Genomic DNA, 20,872 nt, shown 5'->3' on the forward strand with positions numbered 1-20,872 from the left:
TCGTGCAGAAATATTTGACTAATCTAACAAGTGTTGTTGAGCCAAATTCGGTCTAGCTAATAATTCCACAAATTTTATCAAGTATTCTTCTGCAATACTGGAGAAGTAGAATTCGTGGGCTGAATTATGAGCAGATTCTGTGTCACCCAAGTCAGCTGAGACTTTCTTCTGGCGAGAGACGAGTAGCTCAGCTTACCTAAATTATGAGCCAGTTCTATACCGAAAGAAGTATGATCAGCACCGGTTTCAAGATACATGAGGAGTGATGGCTCACCGTGTGCGATACTGAAATACCATGAGATGAACGCTTCGTTAGTATGCCCGTTCCTAATTTGGTCATCGTCTACACCCGCGACAAAATATTAGCATTCAGCCCCTCAGTCATGTCCGAGCTCGACTCACGCCAAGCTTGGTAATACCGCCTATCACACATGGAGAGAATCAGCAATGCGACTTTCGTGGCATACGCTGCTCTCCCACTCACGCGTTACAAAATATTGTTCCGCCTCTATTGAAAGCTATAAGTGGACCTGCATGATCCCAAAAGACGTTCATAACGGATGGAGCGAGCTGTTATATTCCATTAATTTATTCGATAACAAACCATCGATAAGATCTATGCACTCACGTTGAAAAGCCTACAAATAGGCAAGAGTATTTGGGTGGAGAATCGATGACAGGTATCGATCTTCTCTCCCAGGAATGCCGCTTGATCAGGTACGTCTGATGAACTCATTAACATGAGATCATTCTACACTGAGAAAATCCAGAACACACCTCTTGGAATCCAGATATTCAATCCACCTCTCGAAGCAGCACCTTGTACTATCAGACACGTCAGCCGCGTGGCCTTTCGGAATCTGACGATGAGATACCTACCTAAAACGATGTCTGCTTGGGCAGTGGTATCACAGTAGTTGTCCTGACTCTCCGATACATCTCTGACAGCTTGCCTTGAATCATTGATCTGAGTCCCTTTTTCAGGTCTAGAAGCATCTAAAGCTTTCTGAACAGTATTCCCTGTAATCAGATTAGTATTCAGCATCGTCAATATATATGCGAAAGATAGAATGATGACGGCAGTGCTTGATTTGTTGCAAGCCCAGCATATACCCTGAGGAAAGAATGGGATGCTCACGTATACTATCCAGGTTTGTTGGTCTTTTCGTGGTCCAATTAGGTGCTTGACCACCAATCGAATTTTGTTGATTACCTGATCCTGGTCCTGGTCCACCGGGTCTACCCATATTCTCCCATGCACTACCAGAAGATCCGCCTGCAGCTTTCAGTTGGTTCAAGATGCTTTCACCCAACGCACCAGCGCCACCTAGACCAGATGGGATTGAAGGGTTCGATTTTGATACGCTTCCTTTCTTCTTAAATTTATCTAAAAATCCTCCCATACCCTGCGAACTGGAATGTCTTCTTCCATCCTTTTCAGATTCGACAGCCGTATTTGTAGTATTGGTAGATGCTATACTTGAAGTATCATCTGTATCTCCCCCTCTATTCAGTGAACTTGGGGTAGTAGGGATGAGAGCGGATTCTGCTGTGGATTTTTCTTGATCTCGTTTTCTTTCAGCTTGTATACGAAGGCGTTCTTCTTTCTGTTGGTTAAGGATACGATCAACGTTGAATCCTCTTTTCTTCAATGCCATTAATGGTGTTGACAGGATTGAATATAACAACAAGGCATCATCAGCTTTAGATGATTTGAGTAATAAGTCACATAAAGCAGAAGCGATATCATAATCATCCATTTGAGCAGAGGTAGAAATAGTCAAAATGATCGCTTTACCTCTACCGCGAGATGCAGTAGCATACAGAGTTTCGTAATGATGATGTTCGTTCCTGCCGTTCTTGTATGTATATTTGACTTTCAGATCTTGAACTTCTTGAACGGTGAAATTACCTTCTTTTGAAAGTATCTCGGGGGTATAGTCGGACTGTTTCCTTCTGGCCTCAGCTAAGAAGATAGTGAGCCGTTCCAGAACGTGTCGACGCAGTGCTTGAGCATGATCAGAAGGTTTAGCAGATGGATGGTCGGATAGGTAATTTCGATTTACGAAAGAGGAGAGTCGTTTAGCGCCAAGGGACGCATAGAAGTCTTCGAGTATGTGTTCCTGCGGAATCAATCAAAGGATTATGTCAGCTGTACATAGTCTCGCCCTATATGAAACATGACTCACTTCAGGAGCAGCAAGGATGTACTGCCCAAAGTACTGCAACATTGTTACGCTGTCCACGACCGATACGTCCGAGGCTTTGCATAACACCCATTCTCGCTCGTAATCGGTCTCTTCCGTTCCACCTGTCCAAGAGCCAAGCAACTTTTTGGCAGGTTTACGTGAAGGAACACGCTGAGACGCAAGTAGAAATGGCGCTGTCTTCATGGCTGATCTAGTAGGATTATCGAAGATCGTCCAGTTTGCAGCTAGAAGACGTATCTGCTCCAGGTACCTAGGATTACACTGTCAATGCAAGTCCTCTAAACGCAAAGCACAGAAAATATGACCAACCTCTCAGCAGAACCGGCTTGTTTGAGCATTTTGCCAGGTTCATTCATCAGAAGTCGTGCAATGTCCTTCACACTGGGTTCCGATCTTACCCCACAAAATCTCAGAAAGATATTCGCCCTCTCTCCGAAATCTACGAAGGTAAACGCAGATTTGTAAAGATCGTCACCCCCCTCCTTGGAATCAAAGTACACTTGAGTAGGTTGATAAAAATTTACGTCTCCATTGGGAGTGGCCACAGGGATAAAGGCAAATGCTCGGAGTGACTCGGCGGTAGATGTCAAAGAGTGGCCGAGTCGAGAAGACATGTACTAAGTTATGTCATTAGCAGTGAAACTCCAAGCAAGTTCACGAGACTTATATTGCTCACCTCAAATATCTTACGAGCTTCAGGTATATCCCTAGTCACGTTCGACTTTAGAGCTTCAACCAATAGACCCATTGGTGGATCGCTTTGTATACTAAGCTTCGCTGCATTTTCTGGAGCAGTAACAATGGGTTGAGCGTGTTCAAATCCCAAAATCGCACATTGAGGATTTGTATATACCTAAAACCATCATTAGTTGCTGTTCGTAGGCGAAAGGTTTTCAACGTACTCGACCAGGTTTGGCCAATATAGATTCTCCCGTTGATGTCAAAGCTGGTATGAAGGCTACTTCAGAAAAAGCACCCGCTTTAAACATAGGATAATGAATGTGGACATTTGCCAACAGATACTGTAGAGCCTTTTCGTTTGCTGGTGGTCGTCCGGCAGCTATTCCAATCAACACGTCTACTGGTGGGAATCGTCTTAAGCCAAGACCGAACAGCATTTTGGCTGGTTGTCGATGTTAGCTATTTCAGTAGCGGTTGGTGCCAAGCTAGCTCACCTTCTTCGGAATTAGATCTCCACTTCCCTTCACCCCAATCTAGTAAGGGTAGGCCCAGTACACGCATCGCTTCAACAGGTTCATACAGCTGATGAGGTTTCTGCCTGACTGTAGAGGTCTTGGCCCCTTCAGCAGGAGCATCGACAGCAAGAGGAAAAGCTGCGGTTTGACGAAGTCTCTTCAACTCCTCATCTGATAAGCTGTCTTTTACGGAAACGAGGTATTTCATCAAATCCTGACATGTCCATGATCCGCCTCCTACCAGACTATATTGATCAGTTAGCTTGGTACACAAAAGTCGATACAACACTTGACACCTTACCGTGAAAAAACCAATTGTAGATCCACAGTCTTTCTAACGCCAATGGCAAGAAGCATTTTCTCCATTCCACCTTTTATAGCTGTATTTTTAGGGAAAGCAATGGTAGGAAGATCATCAAATAAAAGATTCTTTTCGAAATATGCTTCTCCGGGTTTCTTGAAACCTTCTTTCGTAGGGATACACTGTACATCTTTGAGTTCCAAAACAATGGCTGTTTGTTGATTCGCGGCTAGATTGGCCCAAGATCTTCCTAACATTCCTAATACCTTCTCAGAGAAATCTGCCGAGACACGGATATCGGTTTGTGCGGAAGCTTGAGAATCATTTGACATTGGTGAATTAACAAGGAAGGTGATATACTGCAGAAGTGATAGTTCTGTCCAGCCGAAAATGGTGTAGATTGAGTTGGCCTTGAGATCTTTTGTGATCGTATACGGTAAAGTATGAGGAGGTAAAGGCATATCGGTAGGTATAGTAGCGTTGTGAGGTTTCACGAATGTCTGTACTGTCGACAGAGGTATCACCTTTCCATTTTCTTGTATCAGAATAGCAGCGTCGATGAGTTTTGCTCTGATAGATACGTTGAAGCCGTCCATACCAGCGATACCTTGCCACCAAGATAGGAAATCCACCATTTCCTTTTCAGTTAAAGGTCGATCGTTCAATTGTTTGACAACATCATCGAACGTCACATCTCGAAGTAACGATCTCTCCCGTAGTCGAGCAATAGATCTTGAGGCTTCTTCGATCGCAGATGGCGTGATCACAGGTAAGTCGGGTAGAAACTTCTGCAAGTCTGCACTTGGCATTCGAACTTCGTTAATAGGTAAAATACCCGCTCTTGAAACAATCGGCATGGTTCGATTGTCGTTTGCACACCCATAAAACGAAGACTCCATTTCTTGTCCAACGACACTTGAAGGGGTAGTAGGCTTGAATGTGAAGAATCTCAAAGCATGGAGACCTCGTTTGAGAAGTTTCTCTCTTGCTCCCAGGTCCGCCACAGTGGTCTTTAGCCATGTTTGATGGAGATCTTGCATCTCGACCTCGTATATCAGACGGGCAAGGTATCCACCAACCCATAACAGTTCTCGATTCCAATGTGACACATGTCGATCAACCAAATCAATCGATTCTCGCTCCACAGTCGGGATGAATCTCGCAGCTAAATGACCACCTATACCAGTAGTTTGAGAAGTAGCTTGACCGATAAACACCTTTGCAGACTTTTCTGCATCCAAGGGTGGACATAATCCCCCAAATACCCCGCCAATATCTTGGGCAGCCGGTTTCCCGTCCTCCGTTTTGGCTTCTTCGTCTGCTTCTCCACGGGAAAAGACTACACTTGCTGGCATCCGGGTCGGTGGCGGTTTCTTCGTTGCTCTTTCCAGTTCTCGGCCAAAAGCAGGTGATACAGACACCTTGATATCTGCTTGATAAATTTGAATCTCTCGTTTGATACTGGTCACTTCCAAAAGATTTTCAGGAGGTGATGGCGGAGGTGGGGGTGCAACAGGAGTTGGTGCAGGTGAATTTCGACCGAAAAAGGAGGAAGCGAGCATAGAGGCAAACCCTTTCGCAGGTCGTACCAGCTCAGACATTGCCTGAGGTATTGGCGGTGGTGTAAATCCAGTAGCTAGGATACATTGTCAGCTTCAATGCGTTATCGACGATGAAAGGTAGCTCACATGACAGCCATTGCATGACTTTGGCGTTTATCACCATACCAGTAGCGTCGACTCCCATGACAGTCATCATTCCATTTGCGCTAGTCGTCTTCAATCCTTTCTTATACACCTTGTTCTTCCCGTTCACGCTTTTTTCTACTTCTAATACCTTGATTCCGTCAACAAGCATATCAATCTTTCGGACCGCCCGCATGAAAGTGATACTAGTAATGAAGAACTGAGCTAGATCTAATGGTCCTTCAAGCAGTGAGGGTTCTCTCAGCCCCATAGTAAAAGAGGTCCACGAATTTCCGGTAAGACTGGGGTCAGAATTTGAAGAAGAGGCAGAAGGGGGTAGGTCGCCTGATCGAGCGAGAAGCTGGTCTTTTCCATCCTTCCAGTAAAACCCCATCCACTTATTTCCAGATTCCACGAAAGGATCATCTAGAGTAGCCTCGGCATTAACTATAGCTCTACCACCGTGCAGAAGCAGATCACTTACCACAAACACTCCAAAGAGAATAGAAACCGACCCCGAAACTGAGAGGGACGTGAGCTCAATTATACACCATACGTCAGGTAAAGTTCTGCTCACGCTCCGATCTTCTCTTCATCTGGATTCCCTTCAGCTATTTTCTTCAATCTTTGCCAGTCCTGTTGTCTGAAAGGAATTCCATCGTTTGTGACGACATATCTATACATCTGTAGGAACTGTGGCTTAGCAGACACAAGAGTGTATGTGAATATCAAACTCACCATATCCTTCTTGACATCGGGTAGTCTGGATGGACCTTCTCCCTTCTCAAGAGCATCTAACCCTGCTTGGGAATAGAACTTGACTTGGACGTGTTCCGCCTACGTATTCGTCAGCTATCATAAGTATGTCGGCAGGGCTACGGACAGCTTACTCCTGCATCGTCGGCATTCTGTAGTAATTCTCGAAAGACTGGATCGCCATATCAGCTTACCGGAACCTAAATGGAAATACTAAAGATGAAGCGCACTAGTATGTTCTCCAGAGTATCTAGCCAGAATCTCTAAACAAAGTCATGAGCTCAATGCACTGTCTTCCGTCAGAGTCCCAGGCTCACTATCTATCAAAGCTCTCTGATTGACTTCTACAGTCTCATCTTGACCCGATGACCAAAGCTGTTCTTTACTGAGTGGAGGCATGGTTGGCAGGATCTCTATACCTCTAATGTCAGCTGTGGTGTCGTCGATGGTTCGATTTGAGGCGATCGCACTGGGAGCAGAGTTGAATGTTCAGACCATCGACAACAAAGAGATCTAGCTATCGTTCAACCATGCTGCAACCGTACGCGTCAGTCTATAACTGCGTTGGGTGGCGATGGTGTCTGTGGATGTGGGGTAATATGGGGGTCAGAAAACAGAGTGTAACGGAGATGAGACCTCTTATCTCCGTCTCAAGCCATTATAGGTTGTTGCTTTGCCGAAAATCAAAAGCAGTTTAGATCACATGAAAAGCACTTGATATCAGGTCTTTATCCTCTTCAAGTAACCAGCGCATCCCATACCTCTCTCTCTCTCTCTCTCATATCAAACTCACTCTGACTACCTCGAGAGAGAGCAGATGTCATCTCTCACTCGACTTTCCCTCCGAATGGGTTCCTCATCAGGTCCTTCCTCTAAAATCACCGTAACAGCCGCCAACAGATTATCGAATATCTCTCGACACTTGAGCAGTTCTTCTTCTTCATCTTCTTCCCAAGCTAGTAATAAAGCGACTCAAGGTAGCACATCTGCCAAAATGACTTCTCCTCATGAGGTACGTAAATCCTCCAGCTCCCATGTTAGCTTGAACAGAATTTGAAGCTGATTCAAATAAATAGGATTTGGTTTTATTTGAATCGCATCAAAGTGCTCGAATGTACAAGCTCAACAGATCAGCTAAATTGAATTCGCTGAATCAGGAGATGATTGATCTTTTGTCCAAGAAAATCAGAGTAGGTGTTTCTTGGTTTATCCCGAGGGAAATATCACTTGCTGACGAATTTCGTTTGATTCAAGAATTGGCGAGAATTGGAATCATGTAAAGTTATCATTGGAACAGGTGACCAGCGAGCTTTCTGTGCAGGAGGGGATGTCAAACGTATGTCACCGCCTGAAACGATTACTTCATCATGAGCTTATATGTGCCATTCACATCAACAGAACTCGTACTGGATTTGAAAGAAGGAAAAGATACAGCATTACCATTCTTTAAATCCGAGTTTGAACTCAATTGGACATTGGGTCGATTGGGTAAACCTTATGTAGCTGTAATCGACGGTGTGACAAGTGAGTTGAGATCTTTCCATACTAAATGCGTTATATGACGAATCGATAGTTGCCAGAGAAAGCCCTTACTGATTCCTTTTCTAGTGGGCGGTGGTGCCGGACTCTCACTTCCTGCAACGATCCGGATCGCAACTCCTAAAACAGTCTTCGCCATGCCAGAAACCAAAATTGGATACGCACCCGATGTCGGAGCCAATTACTACTTGGCTCAATTAGATGGGTCTATTGGAGCTTGGTTAGCTGTTACAGGTCAAGAATTATATGGTAGAGCCGTTTAGTAAGTCTGCACCAAATCTCTTTTATTCCTGATATTGACGATGCGTGTTAGTGACTTGGGCATCGCGACACACTATGTTACACCTAATCTATTACCTACGATAATCAATGAAATCACACAACTTGAATCACCTAGCCATTCTCAAATCTCAACTCTGATTTCTTCATATACTGCCACCCCCTCGTCCAATTCCGAACCATCCTCAAAGACCTCTCCTGACGGTCCATCACCTATCAAAGGGGAGATCCGGGACTTTTTAGACAAGACATTCGGTCTCAAATCTATCTCTGAGATAGATGCCGCTCTGACAAAGGCTCAAAAAGATGATAAATTAAGTGAAGAAGTCAAAACATGGGCCAAAACCCAACAAGATCTTATCACCCAAAGAAGTCCTACAAGTACGGCGGTAGCTTTAGCAGGATATAGAAAAGCGAAAGAATCAAGAAGATTAGATAGAACTTTATTGAATGGTAAGTCGCTATACCAAAGAACCCAACATCATTGGGCTGGGCTGAGCTGATTCATCGCTTTGTTTAGATATATCAATGGCAACTGCCTTCGCTGGACCTAAAAGAGCTACAGAGGATTTCATCAAAGGAGTATCGTCTGTTCTTATAGATAGAAAACCAAATCCTGAATGGATCCCATCTTCCCTTTCCGATTCTAAACTATCTTCAAATGAAATAACCAAAAACTTCTTTTCAACTACACCCTCATCTGATCAACCTGAGTTGCGATTCAATCCTGCATCAGCATCAAAACTTGATTCTGGCAGAGATTCAACTTGGGGTCAATTCCGTAAATATGGATTACCATCGGAGGATAAAATTAAAGCTTCAGTAGATGGATACGCACCAGGATCAGGTGCTTTCGCTTTAACTGAAAAAGAATTAATCGATCAATTTTCTGAAGGTGAAGTTCATGGTTCAAGACGAAAAGAAATTGAATCAAGAGTTAGAAATGTTATAGAGAGAAAATGTAAAAAAGATAAACAAGGTTATTTGGAATGGAAGTAGTCTTTTTCTTTTCGACTTATCATCTGAATATACATTACATGCATACATAGGATGATATTTCCGCTATATTACAACAACAACAGAGATACGGTTGACTTCCATACGATTTCGTTAATCGATAGCATTCGACAGCTAACGAAGTGCTTTCTTCTTCTTCCTCTCACTAGACCATGCGGATGGAAACCGATCACATGGAAGCTTCATACAAATACTCATCCAAAGTGATTTTCAGTTCCTTTGCTATACTTTTAGCAGTCTCATAGTCGATTTCACACCTCAACATGATATTATCTAGTCTGTCTGAGGGTGATATTCTTTTCATCAGTCCTTGCGATTCGAGTTGCGGTATCTATGATTCGGTTATCATGAGCTCAATGACATGTTTTCGGACTCAGACCGTCAAGTTGCCCTCTCACAGGGACCAGCCGAAAGGGTCAATTGACTCACTAAGCCCCAAAGTTTCGTGCTCATTGCCAATTCATCAACGTTTTCATCCCATTGTTTCTCTCTTTCACTTTCCCTTTTCCGTTTCTTTTCTACTTTAGCAGCTTGTTCAGCTACTGTAGGTAACCAATCAAACTCATCTTCTTCTGAGGAGCTTTCACCTCCTAAAGCAGCTTGAAGATCTTCGGGTCTTGAAGCGTGTTCGGCGTATAAGGACGAGAAGAGAGATAAAAGCCGATCTATAGGGAATGGTTTTGGTCCTAATAACCTCTGCGGAACCTGCAGGAGTTGTGATTCTCTGAATTAGCACAGAATCTCTTTGATACATATCCCGTAAGTATAGGGTGTATGGGGGTATTCACCTTTCCAATTCTAGTTCTACCATATCCTGCTCTTCTTGTTCCACCACCTTTTTTCCTTTTACCATGTTCACCTGCGCCTCTACCAAATAATCTAATATCACTTTTAGGTGGATTATAAGAACCTGCATATCCAGCTATTAACAAGAACTTTTCCACTAAACTCAGTTCCATTGAAGGTGGTTTAGGTAGAGTTCTCGTCGATCGAACGCGTGGCAATAACGCATTTTTGAATTCATGGGTACCTGTTAATCTAGGTAAAAGGTTCTCGATTGATGCAGCTAATGATAATGACAGTTGGTGTTTCAGATCTGTTAGTAATTTGATGGTGATATCTAATTCCCTTGGAGGATTGACACTAGATTTGGGATATGACAGATTGAGATGGTTCATCGAGGAATGAGGTGGTAAATTAGCTGTGTAGATAGGCCAAAGTGACATTGATATGTAATGAATTTCCGATGTTGGTGGTGAACAAATTGGTAATATTGTTGATAATAACAAATCTAGAAATCTAGGCCATAGTGGGTGTCTCGAGCATGGTAGTAGTTCAGATAGGATTTCTAAAATAAACTCAAAGTAACGAGAGATCCAACATTAGTATTCGATTTTTAATAGCTTCTCTTCTCCATACTATCTCATGACAGAGAAACGACGTGAAGAGTGACCAATCAAAACAGCTCACCTTCTTTACTTGGCGGTGGGAGATATATATGTACAGGTTCAAACGCATCTCCACGTATTGGTCTTACATGATCCCAAGGTGATGATGAACATAATACCACTGTGATAGGCACTCCCGTCTGTATAAAGAATATCGGTAGCTGAACTTCGCATTATGTGTTTTAGGGATTTGATCGTTTGACTTACGAGTTCTGCTAAACGAGTTATGATGGACCAGCCATTACCCAAGACCAATCTCAATCTTTCTGCTTTCGTAATCATGATGATCACCTGCTCCTCGTCTACATCATATCCATCGTATCCACTGGTATGTCCATTTATTTTAGTCTTGGATTTACCTTTACCTTTTCCTCTGTGTGATCTGTCATTCCACCAAGAACGTAAACGAATTGCGAATCCGTCAAATGTATTGACTTCTTCTTCTTGTCCAAGTTTATTGAGAATGCCAGAGAGTAGTAATCGGGGTGTGTTGTGCTCGACCGCATCGAGTTTGGCTATGGCACCATCTGAAGGAAGGGGAGGGAGGGAAGTGGAGGGGTGATGGGGGTGATGTAGGTATATGAAAGATGGTGAGGGGGTACAGGAGAGGAATCTGAATAGACTAGATTCCATCATCTTCGATTCCGTGCTCGTGGTGATCTGTTCAGCTGAGGAAGGCAGTCTGCTGGGAGTGATGAATGCGCAAGAAGAAGATGAAAGAAATGTCTCCCAGTACCGCGACGCGCACAGATTTCAATATCGTTATTTCTCGGAAGTCGAACATAGACGAATGTTGAATTGTTTTTGTTTTTGTTTTTGTTTCCTGTTGTTCTTTTGTTACACAAACTCATTGATTGACTACATACCAGAAACCTATACGTACACATCTTACATCGAGTCCAGCGCCTCTTATCTACCAAAACACGATACAAGGAACGGGGAAAGCCAATTTGAGATGCCTCATTATCCAGCTAGACCACCACCTGGTATACGTCGTGTGATCTGGAATCAACGGTGAGTTGTCTCAATCCGCCTTTGTCATTACCAATGTGTTCCACTTCATGGACCGACGCCTTTTAGCATGCGCGATGGATTTATACTCGTATCATCATCCAGATGATGTCTGGGGGAAGAAGTCATAACTAACTTAGTGTTTATCATAGAATATGGCTGGAATCGACATTCGCAACCAGTATGATGCAGCCTTGGGAAGTAGCGTTGATAGGTGAGTACATTCACCCTTCAATTGTCACTTGATGTATATAATCTATTCTATCCCTCCTTCTTCTTACCCCACTTCGTCCTTCTTGTGATCGTCTCTGTTCTCGCTGAAAGGGCTAATTTTCCTCATTTTTATGAATAGTAACCGTTCTCGCTACAGTAACACTATTAATCTGGTTCTCGATTTATACTTATCTACCTTCACATATCGCATACTTGGCTAGGAGATGGTCATATTACGTATATGGAGATGAGAACGTTGAAGTTACAGCTCCTATCAAGATTTGGATCAGGAGTCAATTCGGGAAGGCTTTTGGTGGTGTAAGGGATAGCATCGGTGGGAAAGTCCAACTGGAGTTGTGAACCTGTTCTTGGGCGAGTTACTTTGACTGGCAACTTTGGACTTGGATTGGGGAACAGGAGGAAGGAAGGGCGGGAAAGACAAAGTCATTTCTTGTGCGAGTTGGAATAGAAGAGATCGCGTAACACAGCATTATTGAACTTGGAAAATCAATAGATATTATATTGTACATTAAATGAAATTACATAGTCAACTAATTGATTGAATCGGATATATGAAAGTACGATACTAGACTGATGAGATCGAATGCGATATCAGCTGGTACCAGACTTCTTATATTCGAGGTCCGATTCCCGAATTAGATCAGAGTTTAGACTGCCCAGCAGCCGTCTGATCTACACCATTCTGGGTATTTTGTCCAGAACGAGCATGTACCCAATCCGCAATTGTTTTAGCTAAATTTTCAGGTGTAGGTGACAGTTCATTGTGAACTTCGTGATACATTCCCTAAAATCGTGAGATCATTATTTAGACTCAGAATCAGCCAAAGTCATTTGAATGATTACACCTCGATGACAGATGAAGGGAAAGAATAAGTATGATGCGAAAATGGAAGTGGGATATGAAGCTTACCGGAATTATCTCAACTTTCTTATCGTTCGCTTGGACGTTCTCACCAAACCTTTTCGCCGCTTCTGGAGAACAGATATTATCCTCTCCGCCATGATACAATAATAAAGGTAATTCTTTTGGCCAAGAGTTCCATCCAGCAGAAGAATCAAGTGAAGCTCCACCATTTAACATGTCTGCTACTCCACGAAGTGAACCGAGTTGTTCGCAGAATGGATCAGATTTACATTCTTGATTCGTTGAATCGTTATGAGAGAGGTGCTGTATAGTTGAATTTAATCAGCTAACTCTGTGCTTTTATGAGCTGACTCTGCGAATTACTTACGGAATAGTCCATCGGTGTTGGGATGAGCATATTGCCCAATCCTATCCCAGCAGCTATACTTCCAGCTTTCACCTATACGTTTCGATACAAGTCAGCTGAAACATCCTACACGTAAAATGTTATGTTTCCTCACTTACTTGAACGAATGAAGCAGGTTTACTTTGTCTAATCAATGGACCACCTGAAATGACTCCTGAGAGTAATTGGATCGTTTCTTTGGAAGGTGGTGAAGTAGGTCTGGTGACAAAAGCCAGTACCTGTGCTCCTCCCTATGATACGCTTTTCGTCAGTAGTCATGCCTTGTTCAATACATCTACTCCCGTTCACACCGAGATATGACAGGTATGCATAACGGAAGGAACGAGGGAGAGATAACATACCATACTGAAACCGTGTAAAAACAATCTCGTTCCTAATTCTTTGGCGACTAGACTTTCACGTTTAACGAACCATTCTATATCAGGCATGACTTTTGCCCAACCGCCCGTACGTCTTTTACCGTTTTTCTCCAATTTCACAGATTTACCTTCTTGTTTCCATGCCTGAACTTGTTCCGAAGATGCTGTCAGGGGAGTATGGGAAGTTTTTCCATGTCCTCTTTGATCGAATGCTGTTATATGAAATAAGTAAGGTGATGATGAGAGGATCGAGAAGAACTTGTCGTATCTTGCTATATGTTCGGCGAATCCTGTCGATGGTTTTCAATGAGCTTTGACATAATTTATATTTCATATTACTACCGGGAAGGTACGGCTGGTGCCATTGAAGAAGAGTACAGACATACCATGTACGAACAGAATACAAGCTTTGGGTTGTTCATTCCTCGGTGACCACTACATAACCCAAGATGGTGTGTAAGCTAATTCTGAGTAAACTGTTTCAGATCGAGAGGGAATGGTGAATGAACTAACTGTCTTAGTGTAGAAAGGGGTGTTTTCGGGCCCGAGCACCCATTCCTCCTTTACTGAAACTTGATCTTGAGACATCCTGAGAACGATGCTATATATCTTCGAGAGGAGTATTCTGAGTTCAATAAGTACGCTCGACAAATGGTGAAGAAGCAATGAACATCTCGAAACAGAAGAACAAGAATCCCACCCCGCCGGTCATCCAAATATCCGAGATGTAAACAAAAACGTCGTCGTCATTCAATCGACAGTATGTGACAACTCATGTGGCACATCATCCTATCGGTTTTGCGTTGTTCTTTCGAATACTTTCATTCCTTTGCTCTCGCTCATGGTACTGACCCAAAAAGTTGGTGTTAACCCGGCTCTCCCTGCGCTTTCCTACGTTTGTCCTATCCTCTGGTAGTATCAATGCCAAGATTAGTCGAATTGATCCGTTACCGGCCTATTCGCCAAGCAATCCACGAGTGAATTAAACTTGTAAAACTAACTTGATTACCGAGTGATATAAGCCATAAACGCAAAATCATGAGATTTTGGTGGGACTCGAACACTGATGCTAGAGGAGACTTTAATTAAACGTAATGATGGAGCGCTAAAGAGAGGAATTCCGTGAAAAGAAATAAACACCTTCCCAAAAGCCATTACAGCATGAGAGTGCGGTTTTCAACGTGGGTATATATATATGCATGGAAGTGGAATACGTTGGGCTCCACATTACGCTCGCCAGCTGTATGCATATATATATACATCATTGTTGTTTGTCGTGCTGGATAAACTGATGATACATTCGTGACATCGTTCATCCATTAACAATACGTTGCATCCAATACATACTCCTTTGTTTGTGAGCATCATCTTCGACTTCATCGAACTACACTACAGCAATTACACCATTCTTAAGCTGCGCAATCTAGAGAAGTCCTTGAACGTCTAAATAAACGTTCTTTCGACACTCATCTTTCAACGTTCTTCTCTGAGCAGCTGCCCCATCACTCAAAATGCAATCATTAAATGCCCTGGGCAATAGACAAATAGCAAGTCTCAATGTGGATCTGACTAGGATGGAGAATGGTGAGGGTGGTCCAGGCATACAAGGTGAGTAGCTGTGTCCAATCAATGTGAGACGAATACTGCACGAGTACAGTGCAAATCAATGGACTTCCCGTATCTTCTGACATATCAATTTCATCATCCTGCTCATCACTGTACAACTTGTCCGGAGCGTCTTGTCTATATTGCTTCATTGTGGTTTTCCTGTAACCATCGCAAACTCGAATATACTCTCCATGGATTAGCTAACATTGATATTATGACGCAGGTCAAATTACTACCACTCTGGGGGCTCTCTCTCGTTTGATAGATGACTACGATTCAATGGCGAGGAAAGAAATGGTGACGGCTGCAAGAGAAAAAGCCAACACGTGAGTGTAAGAGCATCATCATCACACACCTAATGTACTCTATCTGATGTTCATTGTGTTTTGGTTGATAGTCGTGTAGCAAAGCTGAAAGCTGAACACAAAGAATTGAAAGCTAGATTCGAAAGGGCGAAGAATGAAGGGCAGCAGAAGGTGAGTTCCATCTTCGTAACAAAAAACATATAAAAAGTACAGCTACCGGGCAACGTAACAAGGCTGATCTCTCTTTCTCGATGTGAAGGCACGAAATGATCTTCTCGGATCATCGTCTTCATCAGCAACATACTCTTCATCCGGAGGAGGAGGACCTTCTTCATCATCAGTATCACAACGTAGATCATCAGCACATCCAAATGCGCCACCTTCACCATTATTCGAATCACCTTTCGCTTCATCATCCTCATCTCAACAGGCAAACCTATGGCAACCGAATCATCCTCCTTCACAAAGAGAAGATTTTGCTTTGAGAGAACATAGTTTCCTGCAAGAATCAGAGAATCATATAGACCAATATATAGCTCAAGGAAGAGCAGTCTTAGAGAATCTGGTGGAACAAAGAGGACTTTTGAAAGGGACTAGAAGGAAATTGTTAGACACTGCAAATACACTGGGATTGAGTAGAGAGACTATAGGTTGGGTAGAAAGGAGAACGTGAGTTTTGATTGTTCAATTTTTAGTGATAAATTGTTCAGAAGAGATATTAGAACAAATTTCTACGCTTTGGATTTGATTAAAGCTGGTTCATAATGTGGAGGGAGGAGGTTTCTTGAGTTGGGATAGGGGTGTTTAAACCGATCTGAAATAATCAATGAGAACATCATCTGCCAAAGAAAAGGTGAATCAAGCTGACCTCTTCGTGATGTGTCGCAGAAAACAAGACGCGTGGATATTCGGTGCTGGAGCATCGTTTACTTTGTTCAGTTTTTGGGTGATTTGGCATTATCTGGGATAGGAAGTCAAATGAAGGTACTTGATCCAAGATTCAGAGATCATTATTCTGGTTGAGAATCATAATAGGTTGGATGAATTGGCGAGTGATATGATGATCACTCATTTGTTAATTCCCGTAGTTTCAACATAGAATAACGAGATGACATTTAAATGATTTATATGTTACATATCATATCATATCAAGCAAATCACATCTAATCAGTATAAAAAGCTCAGCGAATGACTGCCTATCTTTCACTTCGGGGAGCCGGAAGCCTATGTGCTCAAAAAATGAGGGAGTGAGAGAAGTGATAACTTTAAGGGCTCTTTTTTAATTTGTTCATCTACTCGAAGACATCTCGTCAGCTTGTGAGATTGCTTTTAACTCGTCAATTAATGCTCATTCGGAGGTATACAGTGAAAAGGGATAAAGACTCACCATAGAAGTTAGATGAGCTCTAACAGCTGGGCTTTCCCTTGTTAATCTTCCATCCGCTTTAACTTCTGGGTAAAGATGATTTTTCAAAACTTTATCCATTATTTCAATAAAAATCCGATCTTCTTCGGCGGTCCAAGTTTCGTACGCTTTTCTCTTAAAACGCATACAAGAACATCAGTCAATTTAAAGTGGAGATATAGACAAGGGAAAGATGCTGGCACTCACAGGCTTATCGGCGGACCCTTTCTTCGGAGAAGGTTTAGATTTCTTGGGACTGGGAGTAGAAGGTGGAGACGATTTAATGAACTCGGAAGAAGGTGTAGAGGATGATTCTCGTTTAACAGCTGGCATCGTTATTTATCAACGTGAAGGCAGAAGGTTTCAACGAAAAAGGAAATGAAGATTTCGTAAAATGGAAATTCTGTTGTTATCGTAATTTTTATAGAAGGGAAAAGAAAAAGATAGATAGTGAGATGAAAGCAAGATAAAGATACATCGTTGAGGTCGCTGAAATCCTTAAAAGTCGTTGGGGTTTCCTTGACTACCATCATTCCATAGTTGTTTTACCGCCCACGTTGTAGTGTCTAGAAGATTCATGTGTGTACAGTATCATCATCATTCATGTCGTGCTTGATGACCCTCGCTCTTTTCAGTTTCCCTTTTCAATCACAGCCATAGAATTGATAATTTATCTCGTTCAACCCTTCGCACTTGATATCACTCATACAGATCTGACGTTGATCGTGTTGTCAATCGAACCAGTATGCCTCCCAAACGAGAATGCAATTCCGATACGGAAGAAGATGTCAAAACTACCCCAAAACAGAAGAAGACCAAGACACCTCCTTCTTCTCCGAGCAAAGTGAGTCGATTAACATCCTCACCCCCATGTTTCCTCAGGTTCGACTCACGTATTATCAATCTGCTTCATTTTGAATGTAGCTGACTGTACTATTGAAACAGAGTAAAACATCTTGGACGGCAGAAGAAGAGTATAAGTTCCGAGAAGGTATAAACGGCATAATCAAAAAGAACCTTTGGAACGAACTTAAATCAGATCCTGATATGGTCAGACGCGGTGCTAATGGTGTTGCCGAGCATTGGAAAGCTATGGTACGCCCCAAGCCTCTCCCTCCCCCTCTCTCTGTCTCTTTCCAGAAGGAATCATCCAGTATTAAGCCTTTCGATTTCGGGGATCATTTTGTATTTTGGAGCTGACGAGATACCCGGTGAATAGTTCAAAAAGATGCAAAAAGCTTAATCCTCCAACCAATCTTTTGGACGAGCAAGAGATATCAGGGAGATTCGCAGGTATTTGGTAGATAGATACATCGATAGTCATTCCTCTATATGCATTTTGAAGAGAGCTCGAATGATGATATTCGATTTTTCGCGCTAAGAATTGATAATCAAAAGCAGGGGAAAAGACACAAGATCCAATCGAAAATGAACAACAATACGCTTTGTTGCATTTCCATCTATACAATTCAAAGATACTATACCATTTCTTGAGCGCACTCTTTAGCAATATCGCAATTTGGCCATAAAGATACGATTTTACATAGCCATCTAATTCGAAATCATAACCCCTTGACCAGCTCCACCCAATGCCACTCAAAAGAGAATACATCCCGCTCCTTGATGATGATGATGATGATGATGATCTTGAGAAAGCTAGCACCAAGCAAAAGAAGCAGAAAACAACTTCGTGTCCTCGAAAAGTGAGTTGTTATTGTCCTAAGTATGACTCACATCTTGACTCGTCCAGCTCAGTACACCCAATCTGACAAAGACATTCGCTGATACTTGAACAAAGGAGCGTAAGCCATGGACCGAATCAGAAGAGAATCAACTTCGACAAGCAATCAACAATATCGTTAAGAGAAACCTTTGGAACGAAGTTAAGACCAATCCTGAATTGGTCAAAAGAGGTGCTGACGGGGTGAACAATCACTGGACTGCTATAGTGAGCTTCCCAAACAGTGACCTCGATTCAAAATCTGGTTCTGATTTGCAGTATTATTATGATGGAGTGAGCTGACGTGAAATTTGACTTCAGTACAAAAAGTGGAGATCTTGATACAGGAGATGGAAAGGTAAAGACGAGTCTGTAGCTTTCTAGATAAGATGGGTGAAGGGTCCGTCCTATCACTATTCTAGTACTTGGATAGGTAGGAGAAAGATGGATTTCAATTTTCATGTCAGATACACATCAGACGCCATTGCCAAAATCATGCGACCATCGGATGACATATTGATATCATTGAACGAAGGGAGATTCTCATATCTATAATGCATCTTGAACTGTATCCATTTACCTTTTCATACCTACTTCAGATCACATGCAATTTTATATAAGCTAATCATCATCTTCGTCCTTGACTTTTCTTTTCTTCGGAGTACTTCCGTTTTTCTTAGGTGAAGGAGTACCATTACCAGTTGATTTACCTTTTGCCATATTTTTCACCTCTTCTTCTACCATACCTTGAAAACCAGGATAAGTGTCACAGAGTTTCTTCAGGATTTGTTGGATCTTCTTGTTTATCCTGTCTCCACCATTATCTGATACGCCAGAAAGAGCAGGATAGGAGTATATCTCTGATCGATTCGAAAGAGTCGATTTGATAATACCTCGAATGACTTCACGCTGAGATTTCCGTAAGTACAGTGAACTCATGCATTCTACGGGAAATAGAATATGCTTTAGAAGATGGTGTAGAAGAGAGGAGAACTCACAGTATGATCGTCATTCCAAAATTCTTTCTCTGCTTTAGGTGGCATTTCGGACTCTGTTAAATCTCGTCAGCGCAAAGTTTGAATCATAATTTACAAAATATCCTGCCACATGACCAAAAAGAAAGGATTACTCACATTTTATGTTATTGTGCGAGCAATGGGAGGGATTCCGCTCTTTGTTCAAGATGTGTGTGATGGCAACTGAAGAGTGAACGTTAAATGAAGTATGAAAGAAAGATAGAAGATGTTTAAAAAAAGGTGATTTCATTATAGTTGCTATCGAAGTGGAGAATTTATTCATATCGTCAAGGTAAAAATTGAAAATAAATGATTTACGCTCGGACCTCTAAACTAATCAACATTCATCTGGATCAGGAATGTACCATTAGTTCAAGAAGATCTAACATTGACTCACCACTACTGGTTAGTTTTCATGCTTGTCATCATTGACGCTCGATCAATCTTGAAAGGGACATGTGTTCGGAATAGCTGATGAGAGATTCATGGTAAGTATATTTTGTATGGCTCTGAACTCGTTAGGAATGGATTGATTTCTTCTTGATTCGTACTAAGGATGTGAGACCATCCTTTGATGGGAATTCAAGGTACAAACAATATCGGTGGAACATCAGAATACATAGTGTTGAATAGGAAAGTAGGTGGGATACCATCAAGTTTGATCTCAACAATCACTTTCATTTGGATAATCTCCATCCGACTACCACTTTCATTCCATAATCATAATCCATAATCCATAATCCATAATCCACACTCATCCCCTACATCTCACAACCTTTTATCTGGCTAAAAGAACAAGAAAATCCTTTCTCAACATGCCTCCCAAACGAGAGCGATCTTCCGATTCCAACGAAGGATCTAGCACCACACCATCGTACCAAAAAAAAGAGTCTAAACTTCCAAGTGAGCTATCGCCTTTACTCGTACCCGTGCTATCCGCCTCACACTACTTCCCGACATCGGCTGTTGTCCCTTCGAAGTATTCGAGTTCACCTAACGTTTGTTTGGCTCTTAGGGAAGGAAAGCATGGACCGCCGAAGAGGAAGAAGCTTTCCTCGAGATAATCGATGAAGTAGTCAAAGCTGGTCTATGGAACGCAGCTAAGTCACGCTCTGAATTGAAAGGTAGAAAGCAGGCTACTGTCCAATCTCATTGGGATGCACTTGTGAGTTGTCTCAATTACCTATATCGTTGCATGGAAGGATAAGAACTGGATTGCGCTGACGAGATATCGGCATGAGAGCAGTTCAAGAAATTGAACAAGTCTTGATTCTGATGTTGTACCCATGGAAGTTTCTTCACTGAGATGATATTTACATATTGCTGGAGCTATATATCTGGCCAGACAGAATTTTGAGAATGCATACTTGGTGTATGAGCTCAATCTATGTTGAAGTTGAAAGAAACCTCCTTTAATACCTGAGAAATCCTAATCCTTCGAGTTGAAATGATCAACCCCCCATCCAAGCTTCCTTTGTCTCTTGGCTTTTCATCTTATGTACCAAAAGAGTC

The 20,872-nt window shown here is 42.3% G+C and overlaps 11 protein-coding genes across 11 annotated transcripts; 6 read left to right on the plus strand and 5 right to left on the minus strand.

The window, feature by feature from the left end:
- Positions 1 to 18: 18 nt before the first annotated feature.
- On the minus strand, positions 19 to 6,547 carry IL334_003365 (uncharacterized protein; the record flags this gene model as incomplete). Its single annotated transcript, XM_062935098.1, has 22 exons — positions 19 to 137; positions 197 to 214; positions 275 to 343; positions 403 to 422; positions 485 to 570; positions 629 to 723; positions 778 to 825; positions 880 to 1,020; positions 1,139 to 2,123; positions 2,190 to 2,460; positions 2,520 to 2,827; positions 2,887 to 3,063; positions 3,113 to 3,333; positions 3,386 to 3,651; positions 3,708 to 5,343; positions 5,396 to 5,818; positions 5,877 to 5,914; positions 5,970 to 6,076; positions 6,131 to 6,229; positions 6,283 to 6,320; positions 6,379 to 6,411; positions 6,466 to 6,547. 22 exons carry the CDS (start codon positions 6,545 to 6,547, stop codon positions 19 to 21), a joined length of 5,280 nt encoding a protein of 1,759 aa, XP_062791149.1.
- A 418-nt stretch (positions 6,548 to 6,965) lies between these two features.
- IL334_003366 (uncharacterized protein) lies at positions 6,966 to 8,965 on the plus strand (the record flags this gene model as incomplete). The annotated part of the gene is made up of 7 exons (XM_062935099.1): positions 6,966 to 7,160; positions 7,225 to 7,338; positions 7,403 to 7,484; positions 7,547 to 7,672; positions 7,757 to 7,949; positions 8,001 to 8,419; positions 8,487 to 8,965. 7 exons carry the CDS (start codon positions 6,966 to 6,968, stop codon positions 8,963 to 8,965), a joined length of 1,608 nt encoding a protein of 535 aa, XP_062791150.1.
- Positions 8,966 to 9,152: 187 nt separating this feature from the next.
- On the minus strand, positions 9,153 to 11,067 carry IL334_003367 (uncharacterized protein; the record flags this gene model as incomplete). The annotated part of the gene is made up of 5 exons (XM_062935100.1): positions 9,153 to 9,314; positions 9,413 to 9,688; positions 9,772 to 10,331; positions 10,454 to 10,571; positions 10,639 to 11,067. 5 exons carry the CDS (start codon positions 11,065 to 11,067, stop codon positions 9,153 to 9,155), a joined length of 1,545 nt encoding a protein of 514 aa, XP_062791151.1.
- Positions 11,068 to 11,386: 319 nt separating this feature from the next.
- Positions 11,387 to 12,015, plus strand: IL334_003368 (uncharacterized protein; the record flags this gene model as incomplete). The annotated part of the gene is made up of 3 exons (XM_062935101.1): positions 11,387 to 11,445; positions 11,595 to 11,656; positions 11,795 to 12,015. 3 exons carry the CDS (start codon positions 11,387 to 11,389, stop codon positions 12,013 to 12,015), a joined length of 342 nt encoding a protein of 113 aa, XP_062791152.1.
- A 301-nt stretch (positions 12,016 to 12,316) lies between these two features.
- IL334_003369 (uncharacterized protein) lies at positions 12,317 to 13,894 on the minus strand (the record flags this gene model as incomplete). Its single annotated transcript, XM_062935102.1, has 7 exons — positions 12,317 to 12,460; positions 12,587 to 12,844; positions 12,909 to 12,980; positions 13,046 to 13,177; positions 13,289 to 13,596; positions 13,693 to 13,741; positions 13,820 to 13,894. 7 exons carry the CDS (start codon positions 13,892 to 13,894, stop codon positions 12,317 to 12,319), a joined length of 1,038 nt encoding a protein of 345 aa, XP_062791153.1.
- A 923-nt stretch (positions 13,895 to 14,817) lies between these two features.
- IL334_003370 (uncharacterized protein) lies at positions 14,818 to 15,892 on the plus strand (the record flags this gene model as incomplete). Its single annotated transcript, XM_062935103.1, has 4 exons — positions 14,818 to 14,914; positions 15,138 to 15,240; positions 15,312 to 15,390; positions 15,479 to 15,892. The coding sequence occupies 4 exons, from the start codon at positions 14,818 to 14,820 to the stop codon at positions 15,890 to 15,892; spliced, it is 693 nt and encodes a 230-aa protein (XP_062791154.1).
- A 592-nt stretch (positions 15,893 to 16,484) lies between these two features.
- Positions 16,485 to 16,957, minus strand: IL334_003371 (uncharacterized protein; the record flags this gene model as incomplete). Its single annotated transcript, XM_062935104.1, has 3 exons — positions 16,485 to 16,511; positions 16,607 to 16,759; positions 16,832 to 16,957. 3 exons carry the CDS (start codon positions 16,955 to 16,957, stop codon positions 16,485 to 16,487), a joined length of 306 nt encoding a protein of 101 aa, XP_062791155.1.
- Positions 16,958 to 17,369: 412 nt separating this feature from the next.
- On the plus strand, positions 17,370 to 17,867 carry IL334_003372 (uncharacterized protein; the record flags this gene model as incomplete). Its single annotated transcript, XM_062935105.1, has 3 exons — positions 17,370 to 17,468; positions 17,570 to 17,719; positions 17,844 to 17,867. The coding sequence occupies 3 exons, from the start codon at positions 17,370 to 17,372 to the stop codon at positions 17,865 to 17,867; spliced, it is 273 nt and encodes a 90-aa protein (XP_062791156.1).
- Positions 17,868 to 18,213: 346 nt separating this feature from the next.
- Positions 18,214 to 18,686, plus strand: IL334_003373 (uncharacterized protein; the record flags this gene model as incomplete). The annotated part of the gene is made up of 3 exons (XM_062935106.1): positions 18,214 to 18,327; positions 18,423 to 18,572; positions 18,666 to 18,686. The coding sequence occupies 3 exons, from the start codon at positions 18,214 to 18,216 to the stop codon at positions 18,684 to 18,686; spliced, it is 285 nt and encodes a 94-aa protein (XP_062791157.1).
- Positions 18,687 to 18,965: 279 nt separating this feature from the next.
- Positions 18,966 to 19,387, minus strand: IL334_003374 (uncharacterized protein; the record flags this gene model as incomplete). The annotated part of the gene is made up of 2 exons (XM_062935107.1): positions 18,966 to 19,253; positions 19,343 to 19,387. 2 exons carry the CDS (start codon positions 19,385 to 19,387, stop codon positions 18,966 to 18,968), a joined length of 333 nt encoding a protein of 110 aa, XP_062791158.1.
- A 788-nt stretch (positions 19,388 to 20,175) lies between these two features.
- Positions 20,176 to 20,630, plus strand: IL334_003375 (uncharacterized protein; the record flags this gene model as incomplete). The annotated part of the gene is made up of 3 exons (XM_062935108.1): positions 20,176 to 20,289; positions 20,376 to 20,525; positions 20,607 to 20,630. The coding sequence occupies 3 exons, from the start codon at positions 20,176 to 20,178 to the stop codon at positions 20,628 to 20,630; spliced, it is 288 nt and encodes a 95-aa protein (XP_062791159.1).
- Positions 20,631 to 20,872: the final 242 nt, after the last annotated feature.

The sequence above is a fragment of the Kwoniella shivajii genome, chromosome 4, assembly GCF_035658355.1.
Source record: "Kwoniella shivajii chromosome 4, complete sequence".
NCBI lineage: Eukaryota > Fungi > Basidiomycota > Tremellomycetes > Tremellales > Cryptococcaceae > Kwoniella > Kwoniella shivajii.